The sequence below is a fragment of the Chlamydotis macqueenii genome, chromosome 10, assembly GCF_036417535.1.
Source record: "Chlamydotis macqueenii isolate bChlMac1 chromosome 10, bChlMac1.mat, whole genome shotgun sequence".
In the NCBI taxonomy this organism is placed as follows: Eukaryota; Metazoa; Chordata; class Aves; order Otidiformes; family Otididae; genus Chlamydotis; species Chlamydotis macqueenii.
The window spans coordinates 11,264,823-11,280,534 of NC_141565.1; the positions used below are offsets into that span (position 1 = coordinate 11,264,823).

The 15,712-nt window shown below is 42.2% G+C and overlaps 1 protein-coding gene across 5 annotated transcripts in view; it reads left to right on the top strand.

Annotated features, from left to right (window-relative positions):
* The window catches only part of CHCHD6 (coiled-coil-helix-coiled-coil-helix domain containing 6), a 114,162-nt gene that overhangs the window by 32,019 nt on the left and 66,431 nt on the right, over nucleotides 1-15,712 (top strand). For 4 of the 5 annotated variants that reach the window (XR_015259519.1, XM_086755235.1, XM_086755236.1 and 1 more), the window contains exon 5: nucleotides 7,020-7,103. The exons of the other annotated variant lie outside the window; for it this stretch is intronic. Coding sequence is in view for 3 of the 4 variants with exons in the window: in XM_086755235.1 (XP_086611361.1) it covers nucleotides 7,020-7,103 (84 nt within the window). In the remaining variant the exon portion in view is untranslated. The remainder of the gene's footprint in view (nucleotides 1-7,019; nucleotides 7,104-15,712) is intronic. 5 annotated transcript variants of the gene reach the window in all.

The following is a 15,712-nucleotide window of genomic DNA, read 5'->3' on the forward strand; positions in this document are numbered from 1 at the left end:
CCTTCCTCTCTTCTCAGCAACTGTCCAGTGCCACTGAGCTAGTACCTTGTGTTCATTTTATCATGCAAGTGTTTGTCCCCCAGGGAAATGACAGTTAATGGCTTAGGCACCTCGGGGATGACAGATGTAAATCCAGTAAAGAGCTACTGGTGTGCCTGACCTACCTGCTGAAATAATAACATGCACCGTAAAGAGCCCTGTGTTCCTCCTGTTCATCTGCTGAGGATGGACAGCCTTGCAGTTGCTAAGATGTAAAAACAAAACGAAGCACATCTGTCCTGATTGTAGAAATCAGCAGGAAGAAAAATGTTATTCAAATGAAGCTTTTGTCAAGATGGGTCAGTGGTTACTGGTGAGCACCTGTTGTGTATGGGTTTGTTCGGCCAAGGGCTTGATGCTGCTACATCAAACCTGTCTGCAGAAAGGGGGGAATTGGCTTCCCCCAGTTGAACTGTAGCTGTTTGATTCCAGCGCTCTCAGCTGTTGCAAAGGATGAGGATGGATGACACACATAGCTGATGACACATCATCCCTCAGTTACCTGAAGTAGTCGCTCTGTGCCATTAAAATGATGGCAGATCCCATAAACATACTACACTCCACCGTCTGCTCCCTCTGGCACTGAACTATGACCAAGCGGAAAGCTCCTCCTGCCCTGTCAACTCCCCTCAAATAAATAATCGTAATACAAAAGGGTAGCCTTTCTGAAGTTCCTGCGTAGCGAGCGTGCTGCTGATTGAATGTAGCCCTGAGAGGCAGGGAAGGCTTGCAGCCCTTGACGGCAGATGAGAGCAGAGCTGTGGCTGCCTCAGAAATGCCTCTGCTTCAGAAGGAGGTGGTTATGGGCATGAAACGTTTATTGCCTTGTACTTGCTTTGCTGCTGCTGGGTTACTGTGTGAGTAAAAAGTGGCATTAAGTAAATAAGAGGTGGTACTGCAGCCTGCTTGATCTGCCTGTGTTCATACTTGAATAGGCTTGCCAACAAAAGAAGGAGCAGGTGAAGGCAGCTTGGATTTGGCAGAGGTTTGGGCTGTGCACTAGAGATGTGTTTGGTTGCCTATGGAGGGGGATCTGGTTGGAAATCTGCTCAGTCAGCTGGCTTTCTGTTAGGAAGCACTCTTTGAAATAGTCCAGTAAAGAAGATGACTTGCTGTGTAGGTCAGCTTATGCGTTGAAAAATGCCCTTGCAAAAGGATACTTGTTCTTTGCAGGTAATTTGGAAACAGCACAGTTGGCCTCCTCCTTTTGAGTATAGCTGGCATTACCTCGTTTGTTGGTGCATGTTGTGGGTATCAGCATCTCTAATGTGCAGCACCTTGCATGGCTCCCAAAACTGGCTGCTTGGCAGCTGTATTCCCTTAGCTTCCACCCTGCAGGGCCATTTTGCAGCTGTCTTTGGGGGCTTTACTTCGTTTTTATTTGTGGGGGGTGCATGTGCTGTTGTTTGGCTTTAGAAGCACAGTTCCCAATAGGGGACAGCACTGCACTGCTTAAAATGCTTTTCATTTTTAAGGAACTTTTCTAAACTTGTCATCCTAAAAGCTATATTGTGCAGCAGCAGGCAGCCTCCATAAATCACTGATTTCTCTCTTTCTTCTCTTTCCCTTTCTTTCTCTCTTGCGCTCTCTTTATTCCAAGCCTGTGGATTTGGACGCCTGGGTAAGCGCTCTTTTTTTTTTTTTTTTTTTTTTTTTTTTTTTGTCTGGATCTTGCTTATTCCAAGTGTCATGTTGTTACTGCGTGCGTACAGATTGTTATTGCTGAGCACAGATGCAGGATTTTATTTTCTGTCATTACATTTTAAAAGGTGTTCAGCTAGAAAATTGCATATTATTTCCTCCATAAAGATTTTCACTGGTTCCTTTTGTGTAGCTTACAGCTGCTGAAACCAAACTGGATCTGGTGATGTGTGTTGTTGGCTAAGAGAGCAGCAGAAGCAGGAGGAAATGAAGGTTATACCGGTACTGCTTTTTAAGGCCGTGAGTTTGCATCTGGATTCTGAAGCAAAACAAAGCCCAGTCACCTGCCTTCAACAGTGAGAGAAAGAATGAAAAGCAAGTGATTTTTGTAGGCCTGGTGTGTCTGGGAGTAGCCACTGAGGATGGCTTCCACAGCACTGGTGGTATTTTTGCTGATGCAAATGGAGGTTGAGTCAAGGCTCCCCCATGGTTACTTGTCCGGTACGAGCCTCCCTGTAAAGTCCTGCTGTGCAGTCCCAGGCATGATGTGCGCAGGCTGCCTCTCACTGTTTCAGTATTGCCCTTCCAGCTCTGTCATTCCCTTTAGGCTTGGTCAGGAACATGCCAGCTAGCTGATTTTGGAGCTAGTTCTGTTCTTTAGTGCATTGCTGTCAATTCCTGCTTTGAGTCTTGGAGCCTTTAATAGCATTTGTTTTTCTCTCCTGCCACCTGGACTGCTACCAGGGCTGGAAGAGACATGGGAAAGCATGAGAGAGAAGAATTTGCAGTTGTGAAGGATGGCAAGCTGAGGTACCCAGCCAAAACATCTTTGCTGTGCTGCCACAGAGATGTAACTGGATACCTTTGAGGGAAGCTGATAATTCCTCTCAGCAAAGACAAGATGATGTAGAAACAAGGCATTTGATGGAGAATTAAGGACCTTTCCTTTATCCTTGTAGCTTCTTTCCCTGGATTGCCTCTGACTCGTTCTCTAGGCATCGTCTCCCTAGTTCATCTGTGACTGGTGAATGTATTTTGCCAAGAAGATAAATATTTTTGCAACAATCTTGCCAAGTGCTGTGACTTGCCTTTGAGGAAATTATTTATAGATGGAGGTATGAACCTTTCCTTCTAGATCAACTTGCCCTTTGCAGGGAGGGGTGGTTTTTTTTCCTACCATACAGTCTTGTCCTCAAATCCCAGAATCCCAACAGTGTTGCAGAGAGAGCCAGCCTGATGGCAGCCTGTCTGTGGGCTGTGCTATTGCTTGACTTTACTCCTTGGTGCCACTGTAGTCTGACCCTGCCAAGAACCCCTTTATTTCAAGCAGATTTCCTTCCTGGTTTTCATGTTTAACGAGGTGATGAGAAGGGATTGTGATTAAAAATAATAAAAATTGGTGATATTTCGTAGGGGGCAAAGCCAAAGCTGATCTGTGGATGGATGTAGCTAGAGCGAAGCCCAGTTCTAGAAGATCATTTGCACAGTCTGATGTGTTGCGTGTTAGTGTTGGTTCAGGGTGAGGATAAGAGTGTCTGGCTTTGTTCATAGAGAATGAACCAATAATATTTCTTTACCTCAGTTAAGAAGTCTGTAAGATAGTTCTCTTGGGCTGCCTGGCAGCTAGCAGGCCAGTGCTTGAGTTCTTTAGTCGAGGCAGTACGTAAAGCATAGCTCTAGAAATGCACTTTCACGTTTTGTTTCCAAGTGGGTTATTTGATAAAGCAAGAGGACGAGGCAGGGAATCGCAAATGGCTCTGCGCTATCTCTGTCACCATTCAGAGCAGCACTGAGATAACCTGAAAAACTTTGTACCGTGGAAAAAGTGTAAAGAATAAAATGTAGGAACAATTTGAAAGAGCCCCCAACCTGTCCAAGGATCAACACCAATGGAAGCTGTAGTAGCATGCTAGTAGTATAGCTTCGTTGTGCTTCTGTAAGAATGTAATGCTCATAACTTCTGAAATGTTGCAGGGAATTCTTGAGCATTTCTTGACTACATATTTTTTATACAGAGGGCAGATCCCTATTGCACATGTTCTCTTTTGCAAACGTGCTGTCCCATGATACTTTTCCATGTTTTGGGTGCATTCATGTGTTCTACAACTAACTACGCTCTTCCTCCCCTCCCTCAGTGTTGTTTCTGTCTTCATGCTTCTTGGACATCATGCTCTGCTGTGTTCTACACTACAGTTTCTCAGATGTCATCTCTGGACTTCGGTCGTCTCTTACATGATATGTTCAAGCTCAGCTATAGCTTCCGCTGTGAAATGCAGCTTTCTGATATATGATTTTCAAACCAGTGTGTTATCATGGATGTCTTCCCTTCTCCTTCCTTCTTTAGTTCTAAAGGGCTTTGTGTGAAAAGTGTATCTGATGCTTTGTTTGGCACCTGCAGTCTGAATCCCCTGTGAAACTGTAATCATCTGCATGGCAGCCAGTTCTGTCTGGGACATCACAGGCTTTTGCCTTCAGGTAGGGAATAAGCAGCAGGACTAGAGGAACTCTTAATAAATATCCTGTATTCATACAAAAATATCCCTTGTTGCCTAACCTAGTTTGGAACAGTGAATATTTCAAATGACACATGCTCCAACTGTACCGTTCATACTTCAAACATCACCATAAAGTGTACTAAAGTTTCTAGTAATAACAGCTGGGGATAGAGGGAAACAGTGACTTTCAAGCAGATCTGTCACAAATAGAATGTTTCTCAGTGTACTTCAATGCACTGACACATCAGCAGCTTTTGAAAACAAGCAAGGCATTGAAAATATGTTTGAGTTGCAAGGAAAAGTTTTCTGTGCAACCTCTGGTTCATCGTACAACTTACCGGCAATAAGTGGGAGACAATGGGAGATTGCATAGGAGAAATTACTTGGAGGGAAGCAAGGTGTGTACGCTGCGGTTGTAGTCTGCAGTTGGGTGATTTGGTTTTGATTCTTTGACGTCAGTTTTGCAAGACCCTAGGGAAGTCACTAATAGAATGTCTGGTGCAAGGCGCATTGGTGTGGAGGCATTGTTCTCTGTGGGCACCTCAGCTCCAGTCAGGTCTGCTTGGGAGTCCATGGGTTGCCATCATGTAGAGCAGCACACCTGTAATGTGTCTACATCTCGGCACCCCACTTGAGAGATTAGGTATTTGCTTTGTGTACCCTTCCAGAGATGTCATATCCATGTCTTGCCAGAAACAGAATACATTTTCTTGCCCATCAGTATTGTTACATATATTGATTTTGTGCTCCCAGGATATTCTGCTACCCTAGGAGAGTAGCACTGCCACATGATTAATTTATTCAGATTAAGCAGAAACTTTCTTGCATTTTTAGGAGTTGATCTTTTGACTTTTTCCTTGAAATACACTTCACATCAAAAGTACCTTCCATCAGAACTATGCAGTGGGGTCAGTACTATGTTACTCTTCTTTCTTTTCCTTATTTATTTTCTTAAGGAAATACAAATCCCTTGTTTCATAATCTGATTTTATAGGTGTTATGCAGAAAATCAGCAGGAGAATCAAGTTCCTTTGGTCATCCACCAGACCACCCTGCCTTCTTACATCTATTTCATTTCAGTTGAATTTGCTGATTCCTTTTCTGTATAGAAGATAGATATTGGTTCAGAAGATAGCTTTGGTTCTCTTATCATAGAACTGGTCATAATTTTTGCACTTACGAAGTGCCCATCAGTACCCCTGTTGTTGCTGTGATAACTCTTTGGTCAGGCTACACGTATGGGGCAGCTGATCCTCATCCCCATTCCTGTCCTGTTTCAGCTGGTTTGTGGGCTGGAAGGTACATAGCAGCTCTGGGTAGACCAAAGCCAGAGATTTTCCTGTTAATCAAATGTCCTTGAGAGCAAGGGGATTTAGATGCTCGTGCCTTACCCTGGCCCTGTTGGCTGGATGACAAACATAGGAAACAAAATATTTCTTTTTCCTTTAAAAACAGACACACACCACCAAACCCCTGCAAACCCCCTATTTAATGTGCTCCTACTTCTTTTCTTGCTTATCAACTACCACTCGCTGCCTGGCTTAAAATCTCTTCTAAGCTCTATTATACCACTGTATTTCCATCAGCAGGGAAGCAGAAAGAAGGAAATGCACAGCAACTGGCTTTCAGATGTAATTTTTCTCATTAACAATGGCTATTGGCCGTAAAATGACAAGTCTGAGCCCCCAAGGATGTTTCTGTCCCGGCTGCTTAATCATATTGGACCAGCGTTTTCTGTGACTGTATCATCATCATTAAAAGTTAAGAGCAACGCTGCTGGGGTGCTATAGATGAGCAGAGTTTCTGTTCATGTTAAACAGACTAATAATTCTAGTTCTGAAAGATCTTCTTGCCTGGTGATAACTTATGCGGCCACAGAGATTTTGGGGTGGGATAGGGGAAGAAAAACAAGTGCCATTCTTCTGCTATTATTGCTTGTTATTTTTAAGCTTTAAAAGTTTGGTTGGGGTCCATCAGTGCCATGTTTTCTTAATGCTAGTTCAGTTTAGGGATGGGAATGGAATTAAGTGCTGCTGGTTGTGAAGAGCTAAAAGGCAAAAGCTGTTGCTGTAACCACACAATTGATCATTGTTTAGTTGATGACCGGCTTATGCTTAAGCACGTGCTTGTCTACCAAGTTGGCTGTTTTGGAAGTGTCGCGTTTATACTATGGAAGATGGAACATAAATTCCCTGACACCCATCTGCCCTCCAAATCTGCAGCACCCAGCCAGAGGAGCTCTGGGAGTTGTGGTGGGGTGTGGAGAGCGTACTTAATTGTCAGAGTCGTCCTGTGTGCGTGTGTAACAGCAACTGCAGGGTCAGCGAGACTGTGTTGCTATAAAAATGTTACAGCATAGACTTGTGTTGAGATCTTCTTCATGGTTCTAGGGATCTGTTAAATCTGTAGAAGTTTTCTGACACTTCAAGGAGCAAGTGTTTATCAAGTGTGGATTTGAGGTTTATTTTTGAGGTAAGGTGAAGAACATTGAAGTGGAGTAATAAACATCACGATTCATGAAAAACAAAGACTTGGATAAGTTGGAGTTCTGAAAAAGGCAATAAGTGTAACCTTTCTATGATTATATGTTTTCATTTAATAGGGAAAAAAAATCAGAGTTATGAATTTGAGTAGGATACTAATGAGTGTTTCAAACTTCTGGGGATAATCCAGAATGAACTGCGATGCTGAGGTTTGTTAGTTCCCCCAAGAGGGATCCCATACACGAGGCCTGAGTAATATTTATAATTCCTTCCAGTCTGCATCCCATGTGCTTTCCTTGCTCTCACACTTTTTTATTTTTAATTTCTTCTTCTACTGATGCATTTTTGTTCTTCTTTCCAGGCCATGGAGCTGCAAGGCAGGGAGGCAGAGCTGAAGCGGCAAGAGGCCTTCTATAAAGAGCAGTTGGCCCGCATTGAGAGGAAGGTGAAGTGAAGTTCTTTTGTTTGTGGCCTCTGACTGCTGATGGGATCAGATGTGGATCTGTGTGGATCCAAAGGAGAGAGGAATAAGCATCATTGTGCTGAAACCTGGAACTGTCAGCTCCCAGTATCTGTCTGCCCCCCACCTCTTGCATAATTAAGTGATGAAAAAGCAGTACAAACCAAATCTTTTGAACAACTTGCATTTGAAAGTTAAGAGATTTTTAACTGGGTGATTTTTTAATAAAATAATTCAAACTTTATTTTCTTTTTCATCACAGGGTTTAGGTGAAAACTAAGTTCAAAAAAAACCAATGCCCTTTTTAAAATTCCTTTTGTAAAAAATCCTTTCCTAAATTAAAAAAAAAAAACAAAAAAAAAAACAAAACCCCCCCCCCCAAATCTTACTATAAATATGAATTAAAGTTGTATTATTAATTTTTCTCTAGGGAGCCCAGCAGTTCAAAGGGTGCTGCTGCAGTGCACTGCCTGCTTCACGCTGGATAAGCCTTTGAAATGAACGTGATTTAGAGAGACACTGTCAAGCATCTTTTAAGCCTGAAATGACCTTTGAAAATCCATTTAGGGATTTGAATCTCTCCCCTAAACATGGGATTTGCTTCTCTGTTTAATTGTTTACCATGATGAGTTTTTAAAAATTGATGCCATAAAAATAGGAGCAGCCATGCTGTTCCTTATGAACTAATGCGTTTTTCACTTCCTGGCAAAATGAAATAATGTTATAAGTAGTCTTTATTTTTTAATAAACGTGGAGAATAATCTTCTCCAATTTAAAGCAATTAGACCTCCTGACAGGGAGTTGCTTACATCTGACTGGTAGTTGTGTTACGTGACTGAAAAGAAATGCAAACAATGAAAAAGGTGGTTTGTAAAGAGACAGAGAAATCAATCAGCTTTACTACCAACATGTAGCATGACGGTGAATATGGAACATGGGAAAATTACAGATTATAGAAATGGTATAAAACTATGGGCATGTCTGTTCTCCTTCTCATTCCCTGCTACTGCGTGATTGTCCATGCAGCATTTGTTTTTAAGCCATTAATGGTAAAGCATGCCCATAGGCAATTTCACATGATACAATTTTGCAACACTTGAATCCATACAGTTCATTAAAAAATAAACTATTAAAACTACCACTCAGTGTTGCATTCAGATTTTTAAATTCTATTTCTAGATAATGGAGATTGTTCAGTGAAATTGCAAACAATCTAGCAGCTATCGTTCTAATTATCACAGTTGTCCATATGTTCATATGCAAAGGGGATTTTTGCAATTCCTTGGTCTCGTGCTGTGTGCTTCTATTATATTCCTCTCTCTGGATCTGGTTTCATGAAGCGGGAACTGCAGGGAAAATTTGTATGTGTGTCTGTCCTTTATGGACAGAGGAGTAGGGAGAAGTTTGTGTCCAGGCTGCATTGTCCTCTTTTGAAGTCTTTTGTTGTATTTTGTGTTTCCTTTTTCAGGTCCATGTCTCTTATTGCAAGGTAACTTTTTAAAGAAGGTGATGGATATTTTAGTGCAGCGTCTTCTCGGGGGAGTAAGGTGGCTTGTCTGTAGTTCTATTCAAGCTGCAGAGCTACATAGAAACTGTCTTCTAGTTCTTATGTGTACAAAAGCAGGTCGAGGGAGGTGATTCTCCCCCTCTACTCTGCCCTGGTGAGACCCCACCTGGAGTACTGTGTCCAGTTCTGGAGCCCCCAGCACAAGAAGGACATGGACCAGTTGGAGAAGGTCCAGAGGAGGGCCACGAAGATGATAAAAGGGCTGGAGCACCTCTCTTATGAGGACAGGCTGAGAGAGTTGGGGCTGTTCAGCCTGGAGAAGAGGAGGCTCCAGGGAGACCTGATAGCGGTCTTCCAGTACCTCAAGGGGGCCTACAAGAAAGATGGGGAAAGGCTGTTCAGTAGGGCCTGTTGCGATAGGACGAGAGGTAATGGTTTTAAAATAGAGGGGGGTAGATTTAGATTAGAAATTAGGAAAAAATTTTTTACGATGCGAGTTATAGAACACTGGCACAGGTTGCCCAGAAAGGTGGTGGAGGCCCCATCTCTGGAATCCTTCAAGGCCAGGCTGGATGAGGCTCTGAGCAACCTGACCTAGTCAGGGATGTCCCTGCTCCTTGCAGGGGGGTTGGACTAGATGACCTTTGAAGGTCCCTTCCAACCCTAACCATTCTATGATTCTATAAAAGCAAATAGGTAAAAAGGACAGGTTTCCTTTCCTCTCTTGAAACACTGGATAGTTTCTGACCCTTAAACACTAGCGTTTTGCTGGTAATAAATAGAAGAATGCCTCCAACCGTTAGTCTAGATTGGAGTGGGAGGTGGTGGGGGCTGGAAGGCAGAGGAGAAAAATGTACTTGAAACAGTGTAATAAAGCTTAATTGTATTAGTTTTGAAAAAGGTTTTCGATCTTCTCTGTGGATAATTTTATTCCTATAATGGTTGGAAAGATGGAAAACACAGCACAGAACAATCCTTTTTATTAGCTGTTACTTTTATATAATTCTGCTTTTATTTGTTGAATACACGCAGACCTTGACATTTATTTATTTATTTTTCCTTCCATGGTGCTAAAACCTTCCAACTCAGGCTTAGATGTATTTTTATATATCTGTGTATGTGTCTGTATTAGAAAAAAAAAAACTATCAGTAAGGGAATGAGGTGGGGAGGAGCTCTGAAAGAGAAGTTTGCTTTCTTCACTGTTTTCAGAGGGGATGGTCACTTGGAGTGTGGTCACGGGTAGTTTGGAGGTGTTGGGCTGGGAGTGGTGTGGAGTTAGAAAGCTGAAATTTCTCCTCCTGAGAATCAGACTGTCAAGAATTCTCCCCTCTCCTCCCCTGCTGTGCCTATTTATAACTTCAGGTTGGCTTTGACCCCACTTCTGCATGATAAAAGTTTAGCAGTAGGAGACTTATTTTTGAAGGACATATTGAACTGTTGATGCTGACAACCGAGTGCCTTCCCAGTACGATGCTAAGAATAATCGTGTTAGATACTCATTACAATGGAGTAGCTGCTGCACTGAATCAGAGATGGAGACTGTCCTGTTTCTTCTGACAGTGGTCAGTTTTCACAGACTTGGAAGGAAGATGCAAAAAAACCTCACTGAAACAAAACAACAAAAAAAACCTTTTGGAGTACAGTTTTGAGAAGTCTTCCTAAGTGTTGTCAGTTGGAGGCTGACACATGCCCTGCTGCCGAAGAGTTTATTTTCATTTGGTGTTTCTATTCACTGTAATGGAATTGCCGTCATTCTTGTGTGTGTCTCAGGCATTTTTCCAAAGCCTTGTTTGGCTCTTTGCCTCCAATAGTATGTGGCAGTGTGTGCCACAGGTTAACGTATATACTCTATAAATTCTCTGTTACCAGTTTCAAATACTTTTTTTTTTTTTAATTTAATATCCTTTATGTGAAAGAGATAAAAGGAATTCTCTTTATTCATTATCCATAGACTTCTGTTCCCTCTTTTACCTTCCCATTAAGCTGACCAGTCCTCACCTTTTCAGCCTCTACTTGCATGAATGAGGTTGGGTTTTTTGTGTGGTTTTTTTTTTTTTTTTTTTTTCCCAGGTTTCTCATTCTACTTGTTTGTCTTTGGGCCCGTTCCCTCTTGCGGCTCTGTCTTTGAGATGTATTGACCAGAATTGAACTCAGTACTTCCCCTGACTGCAGCCGACTGTGTGAATAACATTATCCTTTTATTCTGTAATCTCTGAAAGAGTACTGTAATCTACTGGACAGAGCACCGAATTGGAAGCAAAAAAAAAATGCTCATTTTCTAATAGCTGTTTCTCTTTTGGGAGTTTGAAACAATTACTTAGTCCATCTATCTCAGTTATTCCGTCTCTGTGATGGAATAGCTTATAACGGGAGGGCAAAGTGTTGTGAAACAGGGAAGCTATAGAAATGCTGAAAAGGCTTTGCCTTCAGTTTTGCATGAGATGAACTATGAGTGTGCCTTACTTCAAACAGATCTTGAGAAACTCAGTTTCTCTAGACAGTCTGATTAAAATTTTCACAGGGAAGGGCGTGTGTGAAGAAATAATTTCAGTGTTTCAGCTTTTGAGGTTTTCCCCACATCTTCTACAGAAGCACTGGAAGATGTAAGACAGTGGGTTGCAGCAGTGCTGTGTCGGACTAAAGATCCATCTAGTTCAGTGCACTGGTCCTGACTGGGACCGAAAGTGGATGCCTGGTGATGAGCGTAAGATCAGCGCAGGTATATGGGATACTTGCTCCAGGTGCTTTGGTCGTCTTGGAAACTTTTCCACATCTATTTAAACCTGTCAGAGAGATGTGAACCAGAGCTGTGTACACAATGCTCAAGATATGGGTGGGACGTGAACATATCATAGAATCATAGAATGGTTAGGGTTGGAAGGGACCTTCAAAGGTCATCTAGTCCAACCCCTCTGCAAGGGCGGGTTGGACATATGTGGAGGCTGTATCAGAATCACTGCTTGGTTCTCTGTTTCTTTGTAGTGCCTAACACTTGATTTGCACTTCTGACTTGTGTTGAACAAATGCCACACAGTACTGCTACTAGCAGCATTCAGCTGTCACGAGTGCAGATCTGAATGCGTGAAGTAGCTGTTCTGGGATTAAACCAAGGCTGTGGTTTGTTTGGGGAAGTATTCTTCCCACCGTGCCCTTCATTATCTGTTTGTCAGGGGTTGTGTGTGTGTCAAGGGGTGGCAGGTTTTGTTCTGCCTGCCATGCAGTGCATGGCTTTTAGGCTTTTTTTTTTTTTTTTTTCCTGAATCAAATTTTATTGAACAAATTTCTTCGCGGAAGATGAGGACGCTGGTGGTGCCCTTGGTCTTCCTCCCTTTAATCCTGGTAGTTTGTTGTAGTTGTATGTTTGTCTCTTGGGTTTCTTGCATGTTTTTGTTTTGGAGTGCCTGAAGTATTTTGGTAATTAGGAACATTACGGGGAATAGATCCTTTGAACTGACTGTTTCTTGTATTGACTGTGTAATTCCAGGGTTTTGGAGCTGGTGTTGCACACATTCCATTCCACACCTGTGTTTCCAGTGTGACTGTTTAATCTCCAATAAGTAATCCAGTAATGAGACCTGAGTAATTTGTTATAAGCGGTTAAGCTTCTGACTGTGACTTGTTAGAGCAATTTTACTTCTCATCAGTGTAATTTGGAATTGTTTCACAAAAACTGGATCTTGTCTCAACTGTTTTGAAGGAGATTTTGCACTGTAGTGTTTCTCTGGGTAGAGAGAGTTGGACTTAATAATCTGTAAGTAAAACCTTGGAAATACTAAATTTGAGCAGCTTAAGCTGATGTTCTTTCAATACATTTATATGTTACTGATAGGCAGGGGAGGGAGGGAAGGAGGGAGATGGAAGGAGCTTGGTATAAGCAGTTAACATATACACTGCTCAGAACTGGGATTTTTGTTCAGGATTCAGTGTATGCATTGTCCTGCTTTCTCCAAATGGTAGAAGTATCCTTTAAAAAGTATGATAACAAAGAAATGCAATCTGTCCTGCAGCCCCTCAGATGCCAGGAGGTTTTACTTAGTGTATTAGTTGTGTACTTCCTCCTGAGTAAATATTTGTTTCGCTCCTTTTGCTCTTTGGCCCCTTGCTGGGTTTAACCTGGCAAAGGTTAAGGGCGCTGCTGCATTACAGCAAAACATGGGCAGCTCTTTGGAGTAACGTAAAATGGCAGAGAAGGGCTGAAGGTAATCTCAGCAGATGCAGTGAAACTCCTTCCTGTAGATGGATGTCTCTTTGTTTGGATTTTCCTAAGCTCCGGCTCCCACGTTATCTTTTATTAGCGGGCTGTGGACTACTGCGAGCAGTGGGTACATTAATATGCAACGTTTTTCTGCTTGTAGCTTTTCAGTACAGTAAGTAGCACAAGAGGTATTCATAAGCTGTAGGGTATTTATGTGAGTAGGAAAGGAATACATTAAACAAACTCTTTTTCTTATTAATAAGGTAGACTGCACATTTTTTCTGCTTAGCTTCACAGATCTTGTAATTTTGTGTGTGGCATTCACCTTGTTTGGTTTGTTTAAATTAATCCCATTTTGCCCTTGCACTTACCGTTTCATTCATATTTGTAAAGCATTTAGGATATGTAAAGAATGGGAGGCTAACTTATTTTTGTTTATTATTCTTATTGGCCTTGATCCTTCTTGGAGCAGTCTCCCACTTCTGGTGCACTAAGGTCACCCCTACATGTGAGTCCACTGTCATTTCTGTGCTTATAGGCCAGTAACTCGTACCAGTAAACATCTCCATGGAGAACGTGACAGCAGCCTGGGGAAAAAAAAAGCCTTCCAGACCTGTATGTTCATGTTGATTCTTCATAATCAATTTTAAGCAGATTCTGCAGAGCTGAACGAACTGATGTCACCTGGCCAGGGTGGCAGGGGTTTTCTGTTGAAGGGGTTGAGGAATCAGTTCCCTGAGTTGGGATCCCCACCCTGTGTCTGTATCCAGGAGAACTAGACAGCACTCACCTGCCTCTGAAAAACCAAGCTGTGTTGAGATGTTGTCTTCAGCTGCACCCCCTGCCCTCTCAGTGGGAGTTAAGGATTCGGTGCCCTTTTCTAAATAAGTTGGTATGTCTTGGCAGGTGTCACTGACACTATTTACTTTCTCAGTAAAGTGGCCTGTAATGTCTTAGGGCTGCATGTGAGCTCTTGCTCTGTGTGTAAGGGCTGCGTTGTTTGCCTCCAGTCAGCCACCAGCGTACTGCTCTAGCCAGTGCTGTGGGGTACTTCGGGGAAAAACAGCTTGTGTGAAACAGAGTTCTGGTCTCAATATGTGTTTCCCTTTCAGAAGTATCACTTGTCCCTGCCTTCATAGTAGAGTCTTACAATATTCTTTACAATTTCAATTTTTTTTCTTACCTAATTTGTTCAGTTATCTTCTCATTCCCTGCCCCTGCTGCAAACCCTTCCTCCCACAGAACCAGCAGTGCTTGATGTGAACCTACAACAGCTGTGATCCAAAAAAGCAGTTTGCTTTTCAGGCCAGTGGAGCAATATAATGAAGCACCTAGTTCATCAAACTGTTGATTTAATCTTCTGAACACAAGAAGAATAATCCCCAGTATAGTTTTCTGAAGTAGGCTGATAAGATCTGTCCCAATCATCCAGACCACCTCCCAGGCACTCGGGCTGTCTGTTCTAGGCTGTGTGGATGTTGTCTTTCAGGTGGTGGTGGCTCTAGAAGTCTCTCAGGGCACAGCCTTTGCTGTTCAGAGAACTGAAGATTTTGTCCTGTGTGCGCATTAAATTTCGGAATGGGAACAAAATGAAAAAAGAACGAACCTGAAATTGTAGTCTGAACCGATTTGACCTCCCATCCTCTTCCTCTTTTCAGTTTTTTACAGACATTAAATATCAGGCTGTGGGAGGAGGAGGCAGCACAACATCCATAATTTTTTTTTCCGCTGGTATCCGTTAGGGCTGAGCAGCATCTATGGGAAGCTGCCTTCCTAATGCTTCTCCATCGTCTCCCTGTCTGTGGGCAGATGTTGCTTTGTTGCTGCTGTTGGCCAGCTTACAGACTGACTTCCAGTACCCTGTGCTCAGTTCACCCGTTTAATGGCTGTTTTGCTGAAAGCTTGTAAAGTTTAGTAGTTAATATACCTCAGTACACCAGCTTTTAGAGATCGGATAAATTGATTGGTAATTTGATGAACTCAAAGAACATCTATAATAGGGTAAATAAAATGTGTTAGATGTCAGCACTGCCTCTCTGCCTTCTCTGCGGCATGTGTGTTCTCTCCTCAATACGTGTTGACTGATGCACAGTACATTACATCAAATTACAGGCAGGCACTATGCAAACAACAACTAAGTATTTGCTTCCTCTTCAGTCTGGATGATTAGTGTAGAAATACGTTTGCAGTCTGTGTGCTGAAGGGTGAACTGTCAGCCTTATGGTGATTTTTTTTTTTATTTTTTTTTTTTCCCTCCTTCCTTCCCCTGGCATTTAGAGTACCTTTGCAGAGGGAGAGAATGATGCTTATGGGCTGCTTCATCTTGGAGGAATCCATCCTCAGGCTCAGCTTGTGAAATAAATGTGGCAATGTGTGGTTTGAACTTAGTGTCTTAACACTGAATTTAGCAGCTGAATTTAGATAACAATCTGGTATCTGGTCTCATCAGTGTATCACTATGAAGGCTTGTTAAAGGCAGAACAAAAAGACTTAGAATATGATCCTGTCTCTTTGTTAGAAGTCCACACCAAAGCATTTGTCGAGTCTTGTCCAAAAAGAGCAAAACAAGGGGTGCTTTTGTCTTGCTTTTGAGAGCTTTCTCCATTATCTAATATTTCTGATACCTTCCCCTGCCACTTTTTATTCAACCCAATTTTCCCTTCATTTAATTCATTTTCTTATTGCCTAATAGTTTACATTTGTTTTCTCCCTCTCTGTGCTGTTTATATACTTGTTTATAAGCAGAATGGTATTTATAAACGTCTGTATATACAGATAGCACTGTTACCAGTAAAACCAGTGCTACTTTTCTAATGGAAAGCAGTGCTCACGTGCATGTACACACACACACACACATACTGTCTCTCACCTATTTTTCCTGTGATGTGGTT